Consider the following 15,978-nt stretch of genomic DNA (forward strand, 5'->3'; position numbering starts at 1 on the left):
GTTCTGGGTACGCTCCTTGGTGGGCTAAGGGGAGTTGCAGTGGGCTGAAGCTCCTCAGCCTCCTCCGCTCTGGAGTGCCACCACAGGGTAAGGTACCAGAGCTGTTTGGTTCTGTGGAGAGCCGTTCACCAGTGCGACTCCTCATTTTTCAAAGCTGTTTGCCTCTCATGAAATGCTCTACTCCAGGAGCCAGGAATTTTCTGCAGTGCGAGGTGCATCACATCAGGATTCAGACAATGCGTGTGAACAGGGCTGCCTGTGGTCCCTGAGCACACCCATTGATACCTAAGATGCCTGTTCAGGGGGATCAGAGGCAATGGCTTCCCTGCATCCACCTTCATCTGGGAGAAGGTGCCAGCCAGAGCCTGCCCATAGTGTCAGGACCAATTCCAGTGCTGGAGGCCAGATTCTGAGTTATTGCATGGGTGTAAATCAAGAGAGCTTGCCAAAAAGTAACAAAGTAAAAAAATATAAAGCTGTACATATCTGAAGAGAGGATCAGGATTGCTCCTTTCTTTTCTATTTCAGAGGGGATCCCTTTGGCTAACTTACAGCCAGTGGGAGTAAGTTTTGCTACAAAACCAAATGAAAGTTTACTCAGGTGTCTCGCCAGATCCTCATCTGCTCCAATTCCACCTTCTTTCAATAAAGACAAGCAAAGCACTTCAGCTGCTGGCCCAGAAGCCCTGCAGCCTCCTGTAGAACAGGAACAACTGCATGGACATGCCTGAAAATATACTTCAGTACAGCAAGATTGGGAAAGAAAGTTAAACAAAGCAGTGCCACAACAGCTTACAGTGTTGTTAAAAAACAGTGCCACAACCGGGGAACAGTAGAACAAGGGGATCAGGAGGAAACAAACAGTTTCACTGCTTCCACTCCATGGTAGTGCATCACTGCAGATGCCTCCACCAGCCTGAGAAAGTTCAGCAGTCTCAGAGCAAGCCTGAACTGACCTGCAGCCCAGCAGAGATGATGCTCCTCACACAAGCCTTCCCAACTCTCACAGCTTAACAATCTCCAGATTCCTCTTTTAGAGGGTTGGGTGTTTAAGCACAGTATAAACTCCCTGCTCTGATGCAAACCCACCTTGTAGGACAGCCTGTGGGATTGCACAGGAGAGATGAGGACGCCCAGGTGATGCCTCCAAAATCCCTGCCTGCAATGAGCTGGCAGAACTACAGTGACAGGCAAACCACACACTGCCTGTGGGACAGTACTGCTTCCTTACCTTTTCTGCTGTTTTTCCTGATGTCAAGGCTAGATGGTAGCAGGCTCCTAAAGTGTCCATACCTTTTCTGAGAGACCAGCTGCCTTCTGCAATACTCAAGGCCAATGCAACCAGATAAAAAAAGGTTAAGGAGCTATTTCTCATATGCATAGAATCATAGATTATCCTGAGTTGGAATTCTTAATCCAATATTCTTAATCCAAGAATTCCAAAAGCAAGAGCCCTATGTGCACACTCCCAAGCTGAATTCTAGGGATGAGCATTTAACTCCAATTCTAAATAGGAGGAGAAGGCTGTTTAAAACAATTTACTTTTCACTCAAAAAAATAATAACCTCTGTTGGTACCAACCTGTCCCAGCAAGTGCTTGTGACCTTGTCAGATAAAACTGGCCTTCACACAGGTGCTCTCCACCCTACCAGTCACCTGCTTGGACACTATCACAAGTAGCATTGCTGCTGGCAGCGTTTGACAACAATCTCCCTCTGACCCTCCACAGCCCACAAGTTCAAAATATCAATCAAAACCAGCTGGGGTTGGTTCTGCACCATCTTCTGTCCTAATGCTCTGCTTGAGCAAAATTCTTTCAGATATCAATCCCTCCCCAAAATAAATTTGTTAAGTTCACTGTTGCAAACAAAACAAAGAAGTAAAAATATTTGCACATGAGTCAGTGCATCGCTCTAAGGTTCTCACACCATTCCTGCTGCCTTAGCCTTCACAAAACAATTATTAACATTGGCACCAAATCAAAACTCTTTTATATGGTTAAAATAAACCAGGTCGTACATTATCCTTCCTTTACTGAAAAACAGAATAACCATAGCCTGTAGCCATTGAAGAGTGCAGTGCTAACTGCACTCCCAAGCACAGAGGCTTTATCTCCCTCTGACTAGATTATACCACAAAGCCATGATAACTGTGTAGGTTTCTAAGGGAAAGAGAGAAGGTTTCAACCACTACCTTTTGGTTAAAAGAGATGTTTGCACCAATCTGCTAATTCTGCAGGAAAAGCCCCAAACAGGAAGTAGATTCCCACATCCCACCGTGCTGCATGGAATTATAGCACCAGCATCCTTGGGAGGCTACAGAACAAGGTACAGAATGAGGCTACAGAACTCAGCAGCCTCCATGTGCCACAGATGAACGTGTAGGTGACACTGCTCTTCAGTGCTCCCACCCAGGATGGTCACCCAGGAATAGCTTCTGCCTGCATGCAGGGTGAAACATGGCAGTGCCTCAAAAGCCAGCCGAAAAATACAGGGGGTAGAACATGGCAGAGCTTGGAGTTTCCAGCAAAAGCAGGTTCTCCTTCAATAAGGGATTCACTAACCCAGCTCACAATCCTAGGGATGGGGCTGCTTATTTGCACTAATTATCTTCTCAGACTGTAGAGGGTCTGCAGGAAAGCACCTCAGCCAGGACTGCAAGAGGCCTCGTGGTCCTGCTGTGGAATGCCAGAGCAGAAATGGGCAGCCTCACACATCCAGCCTGCCAGCAGGGCTGGCTGCCATGCACATGGAAGGGACAGGGTTTGCAGGCACAGGGAGCTCATACAAACTAGAGAAAGCAATAGTGCCCTGTGTTCCTGAGTCTGATAATCCTGAAGACTAGAGCCAATCACCTACATCATGGAATCATAGAATGACTAAGGTTGGAAGGGACCACTGGAGGTCATCTAATCCAACTTCCCTGGTCCAGAGTGCCCTCAACCATGCTAGGAGGCCCCTAGATCCCTAGAGCATGTTAGTCCAGAGAGTTTTTGAATATCTCCAGAGAAGATGACTCCACAATCCCTGGGCAACTTGTTCCAGAGGTTCTATCCCTTACCTCAAACAAACAATGTAACCCCCAGCAGGTATGAGTCAATTTTTGTGACCCAGGATAAGAGAACAGCACCTGGAGAGAAGAACAAGTTAAACCTAACAAGGATCCATGGAGGGGGTACTCCTTCTCCAGCCCATTTCCACTACAACCAGCCCACAGTGGTCACCAAGAGCTGGCAGAGCCTAGCACAGGAACCCACTGGAAAAAACAGCCTCCTTCAGGCACTGCACACTTCAAGTTTGCCTGCTTCCAGCACTGTTGCCACATTCCTCTCACAAGAAATGTCCTGGACATGTGCTCCTTTTCAGCCACTGGGCACAAACACCAACAGAAGCACTTTCCAAGCAAGCCAGAGAGCATCTCCGCAAGCAAAAGGAGTCTTGGGATTCAAATGGTTCTTTGTCAATAGCACAGGAGGACCTCTAAACTCCAGCTCACTGCCACCCCTCCACCACACCTCCCAAAAGAGAAACATGCTTTTAAAATAACTGCTCTATAAATCAAGGCGCTAAATAAAGCCCAGGTTAAGGTCATGTCCGGCCAAAGTGGCTTTCACTGCTGCTCCGCTGAGAGCCGGCTGCCGGTGCAGGGGCTGGAGCACTGGCAGGGAAGAGGAAAGCATTACATGGGGATGGGATGGGCTTGGCTCTGGGGGACAGGAACAACCTACCATGGTCCCACCCAGGATGCCAGGGGAACAGTGAGAACCCAGGAGGGCTTCACAAGTGGCAGAGGGCTTCGATCTGAACAGTGAATGGGTGGGCTGCCCTTTCTCCCCTGCATATCACAGGAGCCATGGGTGCTGTGACAAATAGAACAATAAAGACTGTTGTGGAAAAGCTCTGCTGCTCAGCCCTTAGAGCCCCACTCCATCACAAACTGCAGCAAGAACCAGGAGTCAATCAGAAATGAGGCTTCAAGTGCCTGTGCAGAAGAGGAGCCCAGCAGTTGTTGCAACCCTGCTTAGGGGACATCTACTTCTCCAGGTGCAAGCAGACACTGCAGGTTAGAATAGGAGCCTGTCATGAGGCATCTGGAGTAACCAGGAGCTTCTTGGGCTTTTCTAGGTGCTCTGAATGAATTTTCTGCCTACCTTTGTGGGCATGAAGAGAGCAATATAGCAATATAGCTCCAGCCACTGGGAACTCCTGTCATTCTACATTTCTTTCTGACTCAGGACTGAACTTCTTCCTCTTTGGGACCTACTGCTCACCAATTAAGTCTGAACCCTGGAGAACCTCCTACTGGTTTGGAGAACAAAAATCAGTCTGCCTGGGGAGTAGAGAGATCATCCCCAGGGCTACACACACACTTCACACAGCATCAGAATACCTGTGCTCTTCAAGCAAGAGACGGCAGTCCAAGTGGCTCAGGACAATGTAAGTCAGTGCAGGGGAGGGCTGCAATGCTTCTGGACCCACCTGGGACCACAGAGCCTTGGCAGCATTTTCCCTACAACTCACCCAAGCACTTTGCTCATTTTGCCTACAAAGTACTGAGTCTTGGTCAGGGCGAACATGAAGAGGCACACATCTTCCCTGCTGACAGCCCAGATGCTGTCTGCAGACTACTAAAAAAGCTTGTTTTGGTGAGACCAGTCTAACAGTTTGACTAACCCATGACTTATGGCAGACAATGCTCCTCTTCCAGCAGGCTGGCCCATGTAACACGCTGAGAATTCACCCTTTCAACAGGAATTTAGTTAAAGAACTTACAGCTCTGCTTTCACAAACCTACACCCTCATTTGAGCTGCCAAAGAATGAAACTACATATCCCAAAGTGCCCCAGTTAAATCCAGAGCTTGCCGTGGCTTGGCAGAGCAAGGAGCACAGCTGGGCAGAGGAGCAGAGCCCGGCGCGGCTGCAGGCGCAGCGAGTGGTGCCCGTGGTACACCCAGCTCTGAGTCACCGCGCGTCTCGGCTCCCGCTCAGCACGGAGACCTTGCCAGGAGCTCCCGCAACTTTGCCCTTCTTCTGCCGGCTGCCCGGAGCCTGGCCACGTCCTGCACGCACCCACTTTCTCCCCTCTTGCCCAAGTGCCCAAACACAGTGCAAAGGCAGGACAGGAGAGACCAATGCGTGCAAAGGTGAGGGGAAGAATTGATCCAACCCTCCCACGCCCCAGACTGGAAAGTAGAAATAATATCAAAACTGGGGAGAGGCAGAGCTCCGAGCAGCACAACACAGCGGCTGCCCATGGCTCCCAGCCAGCTTTGACACTGGGGGGAAAGGAGCTCACAGCAGGCGCTGAGCGGGGCAGGGTTAGCTGGTCCCTCCGCCAGTAAAGGCTGCTGTGCTGCACCGCTTGGCTGGGGCTGCTCAGCTCTCAGCTGACGTGAGAAACCTCATTTCCAGTAAAAACAGACCTCTGGGCTTTCCATAAAGCCTTTCCACTTTCTGACACAAAGCCGAAAGACAGGCTGCTTTCCCTTTAAAAAAACGAGACATTTGTGTGTTCAAAAAGGTCTTTGGCTAAAAACAAAGCTTGTTTTTCTGACAAAATTTGAGATTTCCCACTCCATTGCTGCAGAGAGGAGAACCCTCCCAGCCCCATTTCCTGAGCTGTTCTAATCACAGCGGCAATGAGTTCAAGAGAGAAAAATCTTCCCAGAGCAAGTGCCAGCTCCCCTGTCTGCTGCTTGCTTTGAGGCTCAGGGGGAGGCTGAGAAGAGGGCGCCTGCCTTCGGCACCCTGCCTTCCTCTGGATAAAATAATGTATTATTAAGTGGTGCAGCTATAGAGGTAGGCATTCCCACTCCTGTGATTACACCACCTTCCTGTGAGATAACCAGGAACAGTTCTACCTGCTCTTTGGGCTATTGTTTTAGGCTTTTCAGGGAGAGAAAAACAGCACCCAGTTCCATTTGGGAAGCAAGCGTTTGCACTCTCACCCAGGCCAGCTTTGGTGAAGTGCTGTATCTCCAAAAGCAAGCTGCTTTTTGCATGCCACCATGGCATCCCCTGCAGAGGGCATGACTGTAGCCTGGCTCAGCTCCCCTGCACTGAGGCAGGCAGGACTGCTCCATAGCCTGTGGATAAACCAGCTCCTACAGCTTTGCAGGGAGTGGTGCTCTGCAGACGGAGCCCAGAGAATCATTTCCAGATGCCTCCCTCTGTTCTCCCAGCCCTACTCCGTGTTGACGCGGCTGCGGCAGCCAAAGCAGCTCCTACTGGGCAGCACACAGGATTATCATTCCAGGCACTGCAGGAAAACAAGCGCTTGGAAGCGATTAACTCATGATCTCTCATTTAATTAAACAAAGGGAAAAATGATGCATTTGCTTTTCAGCTCCGAGGTCCCTGTTCTGCGCATGCTGTAGGTCTGGGCGTGCGCAGCTGGGGAAAGGCAGGCCCAAAGCTGGGTGATCTCTCCAAGCTCAGGCTTGGTTTGTTTCCACTCAAGGGGGGACATCGCAGATTCCTTTGAAAGTGAAGCATGACCTCCTGTGAGCTTCAAACTTTGGAGATCACAACTACACCAATGCTGTCCTTGTGCTGGAGCAAAAGGCAGGGAATAGCAGGCAGCAGAGGAAGCCTGGTTCAGGTACATCCCTGGCTCTGCACCACACTGCAGGTGGCCTAACACAGGCATTATCATATGGCAACATGACCTGAGCCTGCTTCTCAGCCCAAGACCCCTGTTACTTGGGTCTAATACAGCACCTTCCCACAAACTCACCTTACTCCTATCTACCCTTCAGGTTTTTGTACTCCAGCTTCTCTGAAGAAGAGATTGTAACCTTCTCCTTTCTCTGTGGAACATCCAACGCATCAGAAGAGCTGCTGACAACTGCTAAAGATTAAAGAGGCCAAAGTGGGGGTGACCCACAATCCAAGAAAGTTGTCTTTTAATCAGAATGAGGAAGAACTGGGAAATGAAGATAAGCATTTCCTCACAGGAGCATGTCTTGCTCCCTAACCAGTTCTAAATGTACTGAGCAGGAGATAGGTCTTTTAGCCATAGCAACAAATGAGCCCTGGTCTCAAAGACCAGTTACTTTCTATCAGAAATAGATCAAGGAGATGATATAGGTGTTTAAAGGGCAGCTGAGAGAACAGATCAAAGCCCTGTCCTTAAACAGACATCTTCCATCTGAAACAAGGGCCTGCAAGTGGATGAGAAGAGCTGTGTATAAAACACCATCCTACAGCTGGACACCAGCTTATTTTGGTTTAGTTTAATCAAGGGATTAAGTCCTTAATCTGAAATAACTGTCTAAGCACTGATTTTTTTTTTCTTTAAATATCACTGGCATAGCTCTAACAATGCAATTAATTAAACAGGTTGTACTCTGTGTGTTGCAAAGCTTTTGGTACTTTTAGAACAACCTTCCCAGCAACAGACTCACACTGGATGAGCATGAGCACTGGCAGCCATTGTTTCACTGCCCGTTGTGCACCTTTCCACCTCCTCAAGACTGCCTGGAGCTCTCCTCTTCATGCCTGCTGCCACACTGCACAGGCTGCCCTGCCTTGGGCACCGACACTCTGGCCGTGGCACTGTATGCCACAGTCAGCCAGGGACCTCCACATTCCAAGTGTCATGTTCCTACAACAGGCTCAGACAAGGCTTGCTAAATCCTGTTAGATATCAGAGACAGAGCCAAGAATTTCACACGCCACTTCTATACAAGTCCTGAGACATTGCAGCTGACTCCCTTTCTTTATTAGGGCTCTTTCCACAAATCCATTAAAAACCTTTCTCTCTGCTATCGAACAAAAGAAATTGCTTAAGCTCATTCACCCTATTATTAGTGACAGCATTTGCTCTGCTCTCAACTTCAGGCATTGGCATCCATCTAGCAAACCAGCCCAAGCAGCAGCATGTTGTGCCCCTTCTCATTTCTACCTAATGGGTACCAACTAATAAGGCACTCCAGGCAGATGAAAGATTTCTTTATACCAGCCAGCTATAAAATACCCTAAGTAAATTCTTCACCAAACAAGTCAGCTCATTTTAACACCTTTTAGTCAGAGGCATTAGGCCATATCCAACCCCTTGTGTTCAGACACCCATCTGGGGGCATCTTACAACAGATGGGCAGCCGCCTGTGCTCAAAAAGAAAATGATAATCCTTCATCAGACCAGCTGATGAGTGCCAAAAACTATCTTCATGGGGTCAGTATTTCAATCGTTAGTTCTGTGCCAATGTTGCACACATTCTGGACTTACGTTCAGATCTCACCCCTTCCCTTTGCAAGGTGCATGAGCTGCTGGACAGACTCCCATGAGGACTGGTGGATTTTTCATGTCTTGCAACCTCCATAATAAAGGGTGGATGCCACAGAAAAAGGATCCTCTTTTAGTTAAAGGGCTCCCAGACTCCATATGGGAACTAGGCAACACTCTATGGTCCCAATATCCCATAACAGATGAGCCATAGTTCCTATTGGCCTTAAACACACTGTATTACCATGTGCTCATGAAATACAAGTCCTGCTATGTCAGAGGGAGACAGAAACTGGTCTGAAGCAGAGCTGCAATTCCAGGAGGGGATGACTGAGTGCATGAGAAAACAGAAAGCATAGAAGGACCTTCCTTGGAGGACCACATCTCTGTACACCATTGGTAGGAGAAAGCACTCAGCAGCAGTGATCAGATGCCTCTTAGGAAGAGGCTGTGAGGAAGGATGAGCTAGAAGGACAGAGCAGGCAGCTCAGGGATGTCCATGGTTATGCCAGCTCAGCCATGGGCCACTCCAAGAAGCATCAGTCTGTGCTGAAGAAGGGAGAAGTGCTCCTGGTCAGAGGGACCAAGATTTGTTCCAAGACTCTCTGAGCTCAATGAGGAACAGACACACGTGTGCTCAAGTTCTCCTCCTGCCCCTAAGCAGCAAACCTGGGACAGATTCAGATGAAAACATTTCCCCTATATTTGGATACAGCACTAAATGCATGCCTCCCAGAAAGTTAAGTAAATCAGTCATAAATTCAGGGCATTTCTTTTATTAAACTCCTGAGTTAGAAAAGGGTGAACACAGGCTTTTAAAGCTACTCTCTTTATAGATTTTTTTTTCCAAACAGAAAACAGTCTCACGTGTCCCATTATTTCCATACATATCAAAGGAGGGTGGAGATTTTACTAGCAATTTCTAAAAGATCTTTGTGCACAGAAGGGATGTATGCCAAAACGTGGGTGGTTATAAGCCCAAACACAAAGGAGAATACATCCACAGGCATTTTTCCCCTTGATCCATTAACGGGTCTGCATACCAGCCTCCTGAGCATATGAGAGGGACCTTGTTCAAAAGGTAAATGTATTCAGCAAGATGACAACAGACAGCAAATAACCCTCATCCTTTAACCATGTTGGAGGCTCAGCAATGCTGGGGTTTTGTTGGGAAGCACTGAGATTTGACAAGCAGCCTCAGGGAAGGTATCCTCCTGAAGGAACCTGCTCAGGAAGCCTCTGCCACACCTAACACAGGCTGCAAAGCTCAAGGTGGACACCTAGCTAAGGTCATCAGAACTCCAGCAGCTTTCCTTCTCTGCAGCATGCAAACCACCATCCAGCCACAGCAGTGTGCCCCATTGCAGGTGACCATAAGGCCCCATGAAGACTCCCCTTTACCACATCCACCAGTGTCCAGGAGAAGCACAGGCAGGTCTTTTCTTCAGCTGAACCATTTGATTCCATTCAAATCAATGGCTAGTTGCACCAGCTGGAGCAAGGGTTCATCCTGGGCTTCCCGGGCTGATGGCAGGATGGCAAATCTGAGCCGACAGAACGACTTTCAGATTCATTCTGCACTGCTTTGATCTTGGAAGTGTTCAGTGATGCAAAAAATAGGATACATATGAAACCAGCACTTACCACAAGAAAGGCCCCATTTTTTGTTAATATTTTAATGAAAGGCTAAGTGAGTCAACAGAGATGAGGCACGTGGTGTGGCAGAGAGGTATAAGCACGGTCAAACCTTCATAATCAGCAAGGGCATGTCCACTCACTTCTCTGAGCTGCAAACCAGGTACTGTGAGTGGTGCAAAAAACACAAAGTACCCCATGGCCAGAAGTGGGCAGCTTTACCCTGGCAAGCTCTCCTTGCTTTTTACTGCTCTTTAGTCAGCAACATGTCTGCTCCCAGTGCTAATACTCACTTTTTCAGACTTTGGTGACACTGAGCTCTGCAGGACTGGAAGAGGGGGTTCCATTGTGTGTAAACAGCCAAAAATAGGAACAAAAAGTATTCTGGTACAAGTGCCTACAGGTGGGTTCAGTTCATAGTTTCTGCAGGACACCTTGATTGTTTCAACAGAGACTTTTTTCAGCACTTCTATGCTAAAAGAGCCTGTAGCCCCTGTGATGTAACTTCCACCCCCACTCAGCACCAATGCTCAGGTTAAGGCTGTGCACAGCCTGTAGAATGGTTCAAATTTTACACATGATTAGTTGCAGACAGGGTAGCATTTGAGATGTAACAAGAAAATGAGGTTCTATGAGCTGAGCACTGTGCCTGTGCTCTAGGATTTTGAGGCAGACATGCTGGCTATCTCGTCTGAAGTGACCAACCACGAGATGCTGACGAGGGTCTCATCTTATGACCATTTCTGCTAGCAAGGTATGCCTTCAGAGCCAACTGCCCATGGGGCTAGGTGGCCAGCAGCACTGCCAGAGGGGGCAATGCTACATGATGCTAGTTTTCAGAAAATAAGTGCTGACACACAGCATAGAGTCCTCCTTGGACACCTGCGTTGCGTCACTGTAAGCATCTGCTGTCTTCCATTCCCATGTGGTACTAGAATACATTTGGCAATTTCTACAAGGACATACCTGGATGCAGCTGGCCTGACACTTGCATTTAGCCATTATTTTTATTGTTACTATAAACGGCATGTTTACCTACCCAGTGCCTTTGAAAAGAAGCTGTGCAAAATGCAAATTGTCAACCTTGTTACCCCAGAGGAGGTGCTTTCAAACTGCTTCCATGTGCTTAGGATTATGTCTCTGGACTTTGTCTGTGTTCCAACATCTTGCTCATGATTTTGGCACAGAAATAAAGAAAGAAGATCCCCAGTGCTAAAAGCTCTTTGTGATTCCCAGACTCATTTCCTTCCCACCCTGGGAGAAGACATAACTGGAGGATAAAAGAAAGGCCCTGTTTTCTTCTGAAACCCATCTTCTCTCCTATCAGCATAGAGGTGCCACCAGAACTACTCAGCAGGCAGCACCAGGAAAAGTGAATCCTGGGAATACCAGGGAATGAAGATAGATCCCAAGTCACAAAAGCCATGATGGGTGAGCAAGGCAGGCAGAGCCCAGCCAGGGTCCTGCCCTGCTCTCACCTTGGGGTTTCCACAGCTCCAGAAGTCACTTCTAGTGGAATTGAACTACTTTGACACAAGCTGTCTCACCCATTTGGTGCTTTGGGCATCTCCCAGCTGCCACAACCTTATGTACCCATACACATCAGCTCTAACACAAACCCCATGAAGAGAAATCACCTGCCTCACAGAGCAGGGGAGCCAGCAGTGCCTTGCCAGACCTCCACCAGGAGCCAAGTCCCCAAGAGTCCTGCAGGCTGCTGGAGGCCATGGAAGGTCTCCTACAGGCCAGCAGACTGACACACATTCACTGAGATCCAGATCTTTTGCCTGCAGGGTTTGTTTGATTTACAAGGAAACAAAAAACTCAGGTTAACCAGAACAGCTTGCAGCTACAGTCACAACTTGGTTGCTCACAGAACCTCCCAAAATGTAGATTGGTCTACCACAGCATTGAGAACGATACCTGCCATGGACCAGAGGTGTCTGCAGTGTGGCCAGCACCCATAGCTGGGTGTGGTGCAGCTTGGCCTCTGGTTCCTATTCCTTCCAGCTGCACTCAGCCCCTGAGAGGCCCACAGTCCCTCCTCAGCAGTGATACAGGGTCCTTGAATGCCCAACCACCTGGACTGGTCATGGCACTGCTCCACACAAAGGTCCCTGCTTCAAACAGCTTTTGCATCACACATTAAAACAGCATCAAGGAGAGGGGCTGAAGCACTTGGGAATCAGAAAGACACCTCCAACTTGAAGGAGCAGGGTAGCAGCAGCCAGTCTCTGCCTCCAGCCTCCCAAGGCAGAATTCCACAAGCACTGCTCCAGCCCATATGGCAAAATGCAGCCCATGAGACTACCAGGGATGGCCCCAACCCTGCACAACCCCAAGCAATGCTCTCCTTTGATTTCAACTTTAGAATATAACCTACATAGACCAAAAATTGCCAGGAACACGCTAGGCATGGAGTGAGAGAAAGAGGTCTTCTGACTAGGATGGAGAAGTAGAAGTGAGGTGCCTCCACAGAAGGCTAGCAGAGGAGAGCACACCATGGCTCTGACAGGCATATGAGGGCAAAGAGCACCACAGGATTCTCTGCAGAGGAGCTGGAGGGTGGTAAAGGAAAAACACATGAGTCTATAAACTTCTGCAAGCTCAACTTGCAGAAGTCAGAATTCAACTCACCCCTCAATGAAGGCCAAGTTTCTGCAGGTTCAGAAGCTGAACTTTTAAAGAGAAGTCACTGCCAGGCACAGCAGCAATGCAAGCTGTTGTCCTCCTCATGGATTTTGTTCCCTCTGCTGTGGGGAAGCAGCCCATAACATAGCAGGACACCTCCAGGACATTTGGGGCTGCTGGGCACACGGATCTTAGCCTGAGCTTAGGAGCAAACCATCAGAAGCTAGACTGGTGCTCAGTAGGATGTCAGCACAGGGCCAGCAATCAGTCCAGCCACTGACAGCCACGGGCTGGGCACCTCTGTTTGCAGGGCAGTGCCAGTGTGGCTGGGTACAGCCCTGCAGCCACTCCCAAGGAGTCTAGGTGCTCTGCTACCCACTGGGCTCACCATCCTTTCCCCTCTCCAAACAAAGATCCCCACGTGCAGAACTTGACACTGAAAAGGTACATCCTTGCCCAGCTCCAGGGGTTCTCTGGATGCCCACCCTAGGCAGGAGAAAAGGCTCTGCAAGAGGGCAATGCCCAGAGCAGGATTGGCAAAGAGTGAGGCCAGGAGGAGAGCCCAGCACCCAGGCAGCACAAAAGACAAGGCTGTGCCCGAACTGACCCAACCCAGCTTCCCGCTGCAGCGCCGCAGCCCGATAGGCACCTCGCAGGGGTCAGTGCCAACAAGAAGTTTGTGTCCCTGCAGCCACCGCCCAGGACTGGCACCAAGAGCACAGTGTGCCACTCGAGTAACGGGAAAGTGCCAAAAGAGCTGTTTGCCACTCCCGGCATTAGCGCCGTGCGCTGGCTCCAGGCAGGCTGCCCCGATAGCAGCTTCGTCCCGCACAGCCCTGCTCGTGCCCAGGGCAAGAGCCCTTCGCAGAGATTTCCTTACCATGTTCCCGGCCTCCTTTATTCCCCCTCACTTCCAAAGACAGCGTTTTTTCTCTTTTTCCTCCATGTGTGCGACGGGGCGTCTCCTCTCCCCTCCGACGTGAACCACCGAAGCACTTTGAGTTCTGGACTGTAATCCAAGCCCTCACCGCCCCCAGCACAGCTCCAACTAATCTAACTCATGACACTACCGGGGCTGAGCAGGGGACCTCGAAGGTTTCTCTGACAGCCAACTCCAGCGCTAGACGGCAGAGGGGCATAGCGAGAGCAGGGCTCCGCATCACCCAGCCCTGCGGAGACCTTACAGACACGGGCAGAGCCAGAAGCGCTCCCGGGCTGCTCCTGACGGCATCGCTGCTCTCCGCGTCCCTCGGAGCGCCTGGCCCGCCGCACAGACCTGCTTAATGCACACGCGTCGTGGCAGAGAGCTGCCTTCGCCCGGGAACATCTGAATGGCTGCTAGAGGAGAGTAAGGCAGGCATCCCGAGAAGGTCTCCAGCTTCCCCGAAAAGTTTCAGCAAAATCCTTCCTCACCCCCCCTCTCCCTTGCCTCCTCTCGGCTTGTTTTTGTCTAAGTCCAGGGAAGTTTCTCCACCCCACGAGATCCTGAGGCACCGCCGTAAGTGAGATGCCGAGAAATACAGGGAGAGTGCTCTGAAATACTGTTTTTCTAACTTCTAGAAGGAAAACAGAGCAGTGGCCGCTTCAGGCAACAGCAACAAAGTGCTTTGGGATCAGGCAAGAGACGTAGAGACCTCACCCCCTCCCAGAGGTGGAAGTAATTTAACACGGCTAGTTTCTCCACCCCTCCATTAATTGTTTAAGATGGCCAGGGGCCAAAATAGTGCAGTGGGGAAGGTCACCAAACAGGCAGGCAGCAGCCTCCAGAAGTGACAACGGGAAAGGGCAGAGCCACAGAGGCGGAGAGGAGAGAGGCAGGTGCCGCGGGGCATCCCAGGATCTGCTGACACACAAAGGCTTTGTGTAACGGGAAACAGGGCGGGAAGTGACACATAGGCAAAACCTGGGCACGAGATGCAGAGCCTGGGACCAGAAACTGCCTCCCCAGCCTGAGCAGTGCATGGTCTCAGCAGCCTCGATTGGGACTGACCCTCCATAAAGAAGTTCACAGGGCTGGAACTTGGTTGTCCCCACTTATGGGAGAGGTCACACAAACCAATCCAGCCTCAAGAGGCAGGGTGACTCAGGCAGGATGTGGGGACCTACAGCAGAAGGGAAGACATCTCCTGCATGGACAACTAGAACAGTACAAGGTACTTGCCTGCTGAAAATTGAGCAACTGCTACCAACACCTCTTCTACCTTGGCTCCAGGGGCAAAGTCCCACAGCCTTCCTAAATCCTGCTCCACAGGACCAGCAGCAGAGACCGCCAGCTAGTCCAGCTCAAGACCACCTTCAGATACCCCTCTCCCAGAGAGGACTGACAACAGCTTGCCCTAAAACCCCTTTGCATATGGGGGCCTCATCACGTTTCCAGACCCAACCAGCAACCAGGAGTCTGAGCAGCCCCAAAGCCAATCATTAAATCTACCAGCTGCTTGTTGTGCTGCTGTGTTTCCTCAAGCCAAAGAGATGTCCTGCTGAAAGGGGCTGTGACACTGACAGTGACCAGAGCTGAGCAGCTGCCTCACTGTTCAGCACTTGGCTCTCAAAAAGCCCATGCTTTCAGAGGCTTCCCCATGGTCTCTAGCAGCCTGTCACCTCCCCACAGCAGCACTGCCTCTGTAGGCAGTGTCCACGTCAGGTGACAGCAGTTGCTAATGCCAGACTGGGTGAAGGAGAGCATCCCGGCCACCTCGAGTATTAACAACTCAGCACGAGCACAGCCTAGCTGTTGTCATCTGCAACAACTAATTTGAGATCTTAGATCTTGACTATGCATGCAAGAGAGCCTTTCTTTCTCCCTTCATATTCATATCAGGAGGATGAGGAGCCTGGCATATGTTCCCAGCACAGCCTCTGACCACAGCTTTCAGGGCCTGTACAAGGCTACATTTGCAGAAGAGCTTTGCCCTTCATCAATTCCCCCAGCACATCTCCCAGGAAATGAGCATGGCTACATTTGGCTAACCTTTGCAATATCTTCCTGCAGGTGCTTGCTGGGAGTCTCCCTAGGGATTAGCCCACTCCCAGAGAGGAGGGAGCACCAAGAGTGATGTCTCTGCAGCATGCACATGACTGGCTGTGACAAGACTTGTGCTATCACAAGTACTGGGCTATTTCTGTTGGAGGCATGTCCTCATCACAGAATAAAAGGAGGTAGAAGAGATCCAACATGTGTCTCATACCTAGGTGTTTTATGGAAAACTGTAGAAACAGTTTTATGTACTGTTTCTACAACTGCAGCATTACATGTATGTTTCCTTTCAAGAGGCCATGGCTGCCCAGGGATAACCCAAATTGCAGAATCATAGAGAAATCCTAAGCTGGGAGGGACCTACAAGGATCAGATCCAATTCATTGTTCTGCACAGGACAACCCCAAAAATTATACCCCCAGTGATTGCACCAGCTTTGCACACAACTATTTTTATGCAGCAAATAGGTCACTGCAATTACTCTGGGGTCTGCAGAGAGACCAGTCTC

At 49.8% G+C, this 15,978-nt stretch overlaps 1 protein-coding gene across 4 annotated transcripts in view; it reads right to left on the bottom strand.

Moving 5' to 3' along the window:
• Positions 1-13,882, bottom strand: part of PLEKHG4 (pleckstrin homology and RhoGEF domain containing G4) — an 86,131-nt gene extending 72,249 nt beyond the window's left edge. For all 4 annotated transcript variants that reach the window (XM_066327705.1, XM_066327704.1, XM_066327703.1 and 1 more), the window contains exon 1: positions 13,374-13,882. In XM_066327705.1, coding sequence (XP_066183802.1) covers positions 13,374-13,376 — 3 coding nt within the window. In that variant the 5' untranslated portion in view covers positions 13,377-13,882. The remainder of the gene's footprint in view (positions 1-13,373) is intronic.
• Positions 13,883-15,978: the final 2,096 nt, after the last annotated feature.

The sequence above is a fragment of the Sylvia atricapilla genome, chromosome 12, assembly GCF_009819655.1.
Source record: "Sylvia atricapilla isolate bSylAtr1 chromosome 12, bSylAtr1.pri, whole genome shotgun sequence".
In the NCBI taxonomy this organism is placed as follows: Eukaryota; Metazoa; Chordata; class Aves; order Passeriformes; family Sylviidae; genus Sylvia; species Sylvia atricapilla.